Source organism: Anguilla rostrata, chromosome 8 (genome assembly GCF_018555375.3).
Source record: "Anguilla rostrata isolate EN2019 chromosome 8, ASM1855537v3, whole genome shotgun sequence".
NCBI lineage: Eukaryota > Metazoa > Chordata > Actinopteri > Anguilliformes > Anguillidae > Anguilla > Anguilla rostrata.
The window spans coordinates 8,332,141-8,341,244 of NC_057940.1; the positions used below are offsets into that span (position 1 = coordinate 8,332,141).

The 9,104-nt window shown below is 48.1% G+C and overlaps 1 protein-coding gene across 2 annotated transcripts; it reads left to right on the forward strand.

Moving 5' to 3' along the window:
* Nucleotides 1–2,789: 2,789 nt before the first annotated feature.
* On the forward strand, nucleotides 2,790–8,865 carry bfsp2 (beaded filament structural protein 2, phakinin). 2 transcript variants are annotated; one of them, XM_064346194.1, is made up of 8 exons: nucleotides 2,791–3,295; nucleotides 4,611–4,693; nucleotides 5,104–5,260; nucleotides 5,644–5,805; nucleotides 6,217–6,345; nucleotides 7,036–7,271; nucleotides 8,174–8,253; nucleotides 8,550–8,865. In XM_064346194.1, the coding sequence occupies exons 1-8, from the start codon at nucleotides 2,849–2,851 to the stop codon at nucleotides 8,585–8,587; spliced, it is 1,332 nt and encodes a 443-aa protein (XP_064202264.1). In that variant the 5' UTR covers nucleotides 2,791–2,848; the 3' UTR covers nucleotides 8,588–8,865. The 2 variants fall into 2 exon arrangements, with proteins under 2 accessions (XP_064202265.1, XP_064202264.1); XM_064346195.1 differs by lacking the exon at nucleotides 8,174–8,253 and having other exon boundaries at nucleotides 2,790–3,295.
* Nucleotides 8,866–9,104: the final 239 nt, after the last annotated feature.

The window sequence follows — 9,104 nt, forward strand, 5'->3', positions numbered from 1 at the left end:
GACTGTTGAGTTCACCTGTTGACTGTTGAGTTCAGTCAGGCTAAACCTGATTGATGCAAACACGGTGAAAAAAAATTGTTTCGCCCATTTTCTTCACTTGAACAAAAAAAATCATGTGCCAAAATCATATTTAATCTGTGGTATTTATTTTCACATTGGTAAGCAAGACCTGTTCTTCTCTTTGACATGTGGCCACAATTCATGTGGATCATGTCCCTCTGTGTGTTAAGGAAATTATCAAAATTATTATTACCTAACGAAGTGGGCTGCACAGAGAGGTGTTGGGCTTCAAAAACCACGTTTATAAAAACCAGTTACAAAATGAGGCTGTGACAGAGATTGAACTTGTATCCAAACGCAAGCCTTTTTTTTTGTATTGTAGTAATACACACTGTACTTTTTCACTACTGAGCAATAAAAAGAGAAAAAAGCTTCAAAAGTGTTTTTCTCCTGTGTTTGTCACCGAAGTCATGATTCTCTGCTGCTGCTGCTGCTCCTCTCCTGTGTGTCCTCGGAGGTAAAGTTCATAGAGGGTGAGCGTTGGTTTATCCAGTTGTAGGGTGAGGAACAGCTTCGTCAGCAAATCCTTTCGCATTCCTTCCTGTCCTGTGCTAACTGCATGCCTTAGCCTACTCTGTGAAAGTTCATAAAAAGTTTGTTTTGTGTTTTTTTTTTCAGAAGATTGCGTCCACTTTCCTATGTATGAGCTACTATAATCCTATAGTAAAATATAGCTGACAAGACTATTTAGCTGACAAGACTATCCTATGCACGTTTGATGTTGTTTGGTTTCAGATGACATTACTGGCAGCATCTACTTGTCCAAGGGTCCTGTCTTCTTCCTGAATGCCCATTACACACAAACCCTGAACCAATTCTAGAATTTAGGATCCAGGCATTCTGCTGTTTGTTGGGAGAGGGTTCCGGAACAGCCTCACTCTGTGTTCTGTGTTCTGTCTGTGGCTATTCTACAGGGGGACCCTTTGTTCCTGCCCCCCCCCACCCCCCCACCCCCCTTCCCAGGTTAAATAAACATCTCCTCTTTTCCACCAGCAGCTTGGTCCGACTGCTCCACTTTGGATGCGCCCATTTAACTGAATAAAGGTGGTTCTTTTTCAGTTGAATGTTATTTATTATGAAATGTAAAATTAAGTTGGAAGAAAACAAGAGATTGAATTAATGGAGGACGGCTACCATCAATTATAATTATATCAATGCTATTAGATCATGTTAATATACCATTATTAATATGTTATTGAAAATTACAATGATTATTTGGCACATCTCTAGTTGAACTTTGAAATTAATTATTTGCAGGAGTATGTCAATAAGAACATAAAAGGATCAACCTCCGGCTATATTTGGAGATGCCAAATGTCACAGATATATTTATCAAGGCAGATTGGATAGATCCCTGGCATATTCAATTAAACAACAAGCTTTCTAGCAGACACTCTTATCCAGAGCAACTTATCACCCGCACCTTTGATGGTATCCATTTATACACCTGGATATATGCATATTAAGTATTGTACCGAAAGATACAACAGCAGCGTCCTGCATGGGAATCGAACCTGCAACCTCTCAGTTACGAGACCAGTTCCTTAACCATTACACCACAACACTGACTAGCCCTTACGCCCCGCCCTTTCCCTGGAGCTGTGAGCTCTCGCTTCCCTGTGCAGCACCGGTCCTTCGTGCTGTCTGACATTGAGCTTGACTCCATTAAACGGTCTGTTGTGCAGTGCAGCAGTTCCCGTCGGGTGGATACGACTGTTGCCAAGCGATAAGAAAAGTCCCCCTTTTTTTTCCTGCGCCGGGAACAGATGGGCAATGAATCCTCATTTTTCTTCTCTAATTTACCCAGAAACCTTCCTTTTGACTGGGCCCTCCTTAGACCACTTTGCTGCAGGCAGCTGCTGCTATTTCAAATGAATGTATAAATTATCCCCTGTGGGAACCATTACTGACTTACTTTTCTGCAGTTTTGGGTATGCGCTTGCTTCGCTAATGCCTTAACGGCTGGGAACTTACATAGCTCACATATTTTTACGCAGCATTTTAGATGAAGCAGCTCTGTCAAGGACACAACAGCATTGCCACACATGGGACTCAAACCTATAACCCTCTGATTACAGTTCCAGTTCCTCAGACACTGGTGCCACACCGGCGTTTCAGCTTTTACACCCACTTATACTGACAGTCAGCAGTTCCATTGTAGTGTGAAGCACTAGATATAATTTTTTTCTGACGTGACTGCGTGACTCTGCATGACTGTATGAATGCCTGTATGACTCTGCCCAGAACACACCTCGAGCCCGTCGAGCGCTGCACCCCCTCCCTGTGTTTACGCTTGGCGCTCATTGTTTCTCTAGCGCCCATACAGAGAAAGAGAGAGAAAGCCGACTCACAGAGAAGCTTCCCACTCTCCCACCCCCCACCTCACCCCCAGGGGGGCAATGTGATGACGACACAGTTTCCACACGCATGCATTTTATCCCCGGGGAAGGGAGGGGGTGGGGACGGAGTCATCAATGGAGTTTTTCTGAGAGGGTCGCAGTGCTGAGGCAGCCAAAAAAAGCATCACACCCCCCCCCCCCACCACTGGCTCACGCCCTCACCCCCCACTCCCCACCCACCAACCAACAATGCCCCCGGCATCAGCCCGGCAGCGGGACAATCGGCTGCCACAAAAGCCGCCAGTTTCCAGAAGCCCGGCCCACAATAAAGGGGACGTCACGGGCGCGGGGGCGCGGGGGCTCGGGCCGGGTGGGGGGCGGGGCCCGGGGATATCAGAGCGGCGGGGACGCCAGCGGGTCGACCGGCCTGCCGCCACACACGCCGAAAAATGCCTCTGCCGAGACGTCGATCCTCCTTCCTGGGCCAGTCGGCGGCCCCTCCCCTGCCGGAGCGGGCAGCGGGCGCCATCGCCGCCGCCGCCACCGCCGCCCCGCGCGGCGTGTTCGTGGGCACCGTGCCCGCTCCCCTGGGCGCCGGCGTGAGCGGCCTGGGCGCGCGGGTGTCGCGGCGGGCGCTGGGCATCAGCAGCGTCTTCATGCAGGGCATGCGCAGCTCGGCCGCGCCCGTCCCGCCGCAGCAGGGCGGGCGCGGGCAGCGCCACCCGGCCTTCGAGAGCCTGAACGGCTGCCTGCTGGAGTACAGGGACAAGGTGCGCGCCCTGGAGCAGCTCAACCAGCAGCTGGAGGAGCAGATACGCCGCTGCCTGGACCGCAAGGCCTCCAGCGCCGGGAACTGGGGCGCCCTGCGCCAGGACTGGGAGGACATCTACCGGCAGGTGGGGGATGCACAGGATTCTGGGACAGGGGAGCGCAAGAGAGCGGGAGATAACCTCCCTCCAGAAGGTTCTGTGAAACAGAACTGAACAGTATAGAGTTATTAACAGCATGCATTACATTACATTACATTACAGGCATTAGGCTCTTATCCAGAGCGACTTACACAACTTTTACAAAGCATTTTTACATTGTATCCATTTATACAGCTGGATATATGCTGAAGTAATGCAGGTTAAGTACCTTGCTCAAGGGTACAACGGCAGTGTCCTTACCCGGGAATCGAACCTGCGACCTTTCGGTTACAAGTCTAGTTCCTTACCCACTGTGCTACACTCCGTCCTGCTGGTGAGGAAAAGTGGCATGCGTTGCAGTAGTAGCATTAGTTGTGGGGTATGTTAAGCCCTCACACATATGACACTGTTTGTGTCTGTGTGATGTTGAATAGCTGAAATATGTATAGTCGAATTGAAAGTGAATCTTCTGAACGGATGGTATTTTCTGAAAGTGCTTACAATTTTTGGACAGGGTTGTTGTTGATGTTGACATCAATGAACAGAAGCAGATAACAGGAAGGGGTTGATGGGTGGAGAATTACTGCAGTAGTGCCAATGTCTGGGCTTTGTTATTACCCCTTATCTTATCTCAGGCAAGATGGAGGAGACCGGGAGGAGGCGTACTGGCTCATGGGGCATGAGAGGGCAGTTGTAGCCTGTGGTAAAGACTGTACTGCACGTGGAGAAACCAGGCCTATGCTTATGTTCGGCTTCAGCGAGTCGTGGTGTTTGTGGGAAGTGCTGATGGTAACGGGTGCATATCCATAAACAAGTGTTTAGGGCATGAAGTAAGCCGGTGAGGAAAAGTGGTACCAGCATCCTGTGTTAAATGTTTCCGAACAAGTTTAATGGTGCAAACAACATTTTGAAATGTAAACAATACCTTTAAAGACCAAAGAAACAGTTGTAGGAAGCAATTTTGTTTGGGCCATTAAATTTGTTCAAGAGCATTTCATATCTTGTGTCCACACCAAATACAAACTCTCATTCCTCTTCAGGCTGACCAAGGTGGCCCTCTGGTGGTTAATTTTGTTTGACAACAAATTAAAACCCGTGCAATCAGCCCAGCTTCTTTGATAAGAGAGAAGATGTAAATCTTAGTCCTGCTTTTTAAAATTTAGTCACACTAACATATATTTACCCTCCAGATTGCAAATAAAGTTGCATATTCTGAAATTACTCCAAGAAAAGTGCAAGGATGCATGCTTCATGCTTGGGTCCAACCTAACGTTGTGATGTCACCCATTGTGATGTCACCCAGGTGAGCGAGGCCATCCTGGACAATGCCCGGCTCATGCTCCAGACAGAGAACGTCCAGGCCAGTGCCGAGGACTTCAAGGACAGGTGAGCCGCCGTACCTGGGTCAGCTGTACCTCACATATCTCAGTGCTGGGTCAGGAGCTGCAGACCACTTAGGTTCGCCCCAGTGTTTGGTTCAAATCACCTGGATTTACATTTGCACATTTTTTTCAGCCAGGTGGTAGAACAATTTAGGCAAATCATCTGGGTGAATTCATGGGTGGAAGAAACACATTTGCAGGACTTTTGCTTTCTGGCCTCTGGACTTTCCACCTCGGGACAGTAGTGAGATGCCTTTAGTGATCGGGAGTGATAGGTTTTTGAACATGCACAGACAAATGTTTCAGTTTAGTTCCTATCCCTCTCTCCCTCTATCTCTCTCTCTCTGTCCCTATTGTTCCATGTAGAAAGTTTTTTTGTGTCTATGGATTCATCACATTTTTTTGTGTCCATAGATATGAGAATGAGCAGCCCTTCCGTAAGGCTGTGGAGGAGGAGATCAACTCTCTGTACAAGGTGATCGATGATGCCAATCTGACCAAGACTGAACTGGAGAGTCAGATTGATAGCATGAAGGCGGAGCTGGGGGACCTGGATAGGGCCTATGAAGAGGTGAGGGGTCAGGGGTCATAGGTCAAGTATACCACCATGTCAAATGTTAGGCAGAAAGTGAAACTTCACTTATACCCCATATGAAAAGCAATGCTGTGGTAAACTGGCAACATTTGTATCTTGGTTACCATTCCATTCTCGAGGTTCAGGAACACTAGGGTTAAAATCATTTAAAGCAGTACGTCTTAAGCTATTGGTCGGGACCCAAAATGAATATGAGGTGGGTCTGTACTCCACTGAGCTATGCTACTATGTGCATTGGAAGGGTCTCTGAAAGGTGCTAAATTTACATTAAAAGTATTTCTAATTTGGGTCCCGATATTTAAAAGGTTAAAAACCCATAATTTAGAGACCTTAACTGTACTGTATGTCACTCTCCGCAGGAAGTGAGAGCTCTGTACAAGCAGCTGGCTGGCCCACAGGAAAATGAGCCGGGCGCCCCCATCGAGACCAGCCTGGACCAGATCCTGGGCTACATCCGCTCCCACTGGGAGAGAGCCATCGAGAGGAACCGGGCTGAGACCGACGCCTACCTTGAGCTCAAGGTAACCCAGAATCCAGTCTGCTTCTGAACCGCCTGCCACAGGCTAAACATGAGCTCAAGTGATCCATCACCGACCCGGCATAAAGCATCCTCACAAACACGTAGGGCTGAAATGCATACAATGTCCAGATTCTACCATTTCAGCATCACTGGATAGTGTAGGAAGGGTAGAGCAGGTTTTCTGGAATACTTTTTTCCAGGTGTTCTAGAACTTCATTGCATTTCGATCACCAGTAGCGATTGTTACATCAGCATTAGAATGTTCCGTTAAGAAGAGCACTCTAATCACACATTTGTGATCTCACAAAGGGTCAATGCTGCACAGTTCTTTTGAATGAGATGAATGACTCTCTCTCTCTCTCTCTCTCTCTCTCTCTCTCTCTTTCTCCCTTCCCCGTATGTGCGCGTGCAGCAGACAGACAGTCCGACCACCAAGCTGACTCGTGAGGAGGAGGAGATAGAGGGCCTGAAGAGCGAGTGCAACGACTCCGGCTGCAAGATCCAGAGCCTGCAGGCCGAGACCGAGTCCCTCAGAGCTCTGGTACTCCCACCCCCCACCCGCTGGAGCTGGGGGGACCACCTGACTGGGCTTCAGTGATTGGCCCTGCTTCAGGGACATGGAGTTACCCTGCCGCTCTTATACTGGAGCCCAGTCACTGGTCCCCTCACCTGCCCACACACCTGCACCTGCACTTGTCCCCATCATTCTTACATATTTGTCTGTATGTCTTGGAAACCTAGTAGACATTTGTGTGTGTGTGCACGCAACATTGCATGTGTGTGGGCGCATGTACGCACACATGTGTGTGTCTGGTGTAGCGTGCATGCATGTGTGTGTGTATGTGTGTGTGTGTGTATGCTTGTGTGTGCATGTGTGTGTGTGTGTGTGTGTGTGTATGACTGTGTAGGTGTACACAGCCCCTGACTGCTGTACTTGTCTCTGTGCTAACGTGTGTGTGTGTGTGTGTGTGTGTGTGTATGAGTGTGTAGGTGTACACAGCCCCTGACTGCTGTACTTGTCTCTGTGCTAACGTGTGTGTGTGTGTGTGTGTGTGTGTGTGTGTGTGTGTGTGCATGAGTGTGTATGTGTAGATAGCCCCTGACTGCTGTACTCTGTCCCTGTGCTAACGTGTGTGTGTGTGTGTGTGTGTGTGTGTGTGCATGAGTGTGTATGTGTAGAACAGCCCCTGACTGCTGTACTCTGTCCCCGTGCTAACGCGTGTCCCTGCAGAAGCGTGGCCTGGAGAACTCCCTGAGCGACGCCCGGCACTGGCACGCCATCGAGCTGCAGAACCTGGGCTCCGTCATCGGCAAGCTGGAGGCGGAGCTCGGCGACATCCGCGGCGACGTCGAGCAGCAGCGCCGCGACTACGAGACGCTGCTCGGCAACAAGGTGCGGCTGGAGCTGGAGATCGGGACCTACCACGGCATTCTGGACGGGGAGGAGAGCAGACAGCAGCCCTCGATGTGAGCCACGCCCCTGCGGCACTCGCCATGTAAACCAGGGGGCTACCTGGCCCTGTTCCTGCAGATCTACCATCCCGTGGTGTTTTTACTCCAACCCTGGTTTGGCACACCCGATTCTAATAATTAGCACCGCCGTGAGATCTCTAGCTGTTGATAAATGAGGTGTGCTTTGTTAGGGTCGGAGTAAAAACCTACAGGATGGTAGATCTCCAGGAACAGGACTGGAAGCCACTGGTATCAACTGATTTAGATCACTGCATCTTTCATATAAAATGGGCTGAGTTGGAGTTTTGGATCTGGGATCCTGGCCTAGATCAGTTGTTTGGTGCCAGAAAATGACCTGGATCCCCACTCTCTGCCGTTGTATATAAGCTTCTGAACCTGTCGCACCTTTCAATCTGGGTCTTCACTAACTTTAATAGAGGGTGATATTCTGCCCTCTAGTGTTACACGTGGGTACATTTCCACAGGAAAATAACAGTGGTGCTATGAGAGTAAAGCTTTATGAACCCCAAAATTAGTGGAGCTATGGTGATTGGTGGAGCTAATGTCCCTTACTGATGTTTTACTAAAATAATCAACCAAAATGTTGTGCTAACTGACATCACATGGTACTATGGGTAGTACTCAGTTAACTGTTTCCCAATGTTCCAATGTTGTGTCTTGCTGTACCTCCAGTGTCTCACTATACGAAACTCTGTTGTGTCTTTCTCTATGAGCGTGTGTACTGTTTCATTTGTGCCGTCACCTCTGTGTTTGACTGAGCATGACTGTTTTTTTTTTTGTTTTTTTTATCCCGATATCCATAATGTGTGACTGTGTCCTACCAAGCCTGTGCATTTTTCGTGTGATGGTGATTATTTCACGGCTGTACACCCTGTTTGTACTGTATCCATGTGCAGGTGGTCAGGAGGTCCAGAGGAGGGTGAGGTTCTGTCAGAACCCGCACCCTCAGACCCAAATAGTGCTCCACAGCCTGAAGGTAGAGCCTGTCTAAGTTATCCGACCATCCCTCTTTAATGACTTTAAATTGATTTATCATGTAACTGTAAACAGCACCATGGAAAGATTGACTTCAACAAAACTCATTACAAAAAAAAACAACCTTTCTATAAGAAAGGATACCTATTCTCTTCTGTTATTCTGACTGACAATCTGTGGCCATACACGCAAACTGAATTTGAATTATGAAGAGGAAAAGAGGTTGGATATTTGTTTATGTTCAAAAATACACTGCTTTTGTCTGAATGGTTGTTCCCGTTTTTTCTTCGCCTTCAGAAGGATCCAATCCACCGAGTAACCTACAGGAGAACTAGCGAAAAAAACCACCACGGCCTCGGCCTGACCTCTCGCTGCACTTTGACCTGCGGAATACGACCGACTCTCTCTCTCTCTCGCTCTGGAAAAGATCTTCAGTTGGCAAGGCTGTGCTCCTGTTTAGACTTTGAGAAGATTTAATTTGGCCTGTCCCCCCCCCCCCGGAGGCGCTTGCACTGTAGTTCTTCGGGTCTCTGTGAGAGGCCATGTTTTTGCTGGGTTTACTGTGTTCTTTTGTATGAGCTTAATAAAACCATAAAAACGATACAAAAAAATACCCTCTTTCACTTACTTGGTCCTTGCAGCTGAGGGTAGCACTTGACTTGTGCTGCATTACCATGATAATAGATTGTCTATTTTCCTATCAGAAGCTTTTCTGATAGGAGTTCTGATGACCGTGAGAGGCTTTGCTCTGTTCATATAAACTGTCTGATTTGATGGCAATGGAGCATTGATTTGTACACATCACTGAGTGTTTTATAATAATAATTCACTAAATCATTAAAAGTTTCACTG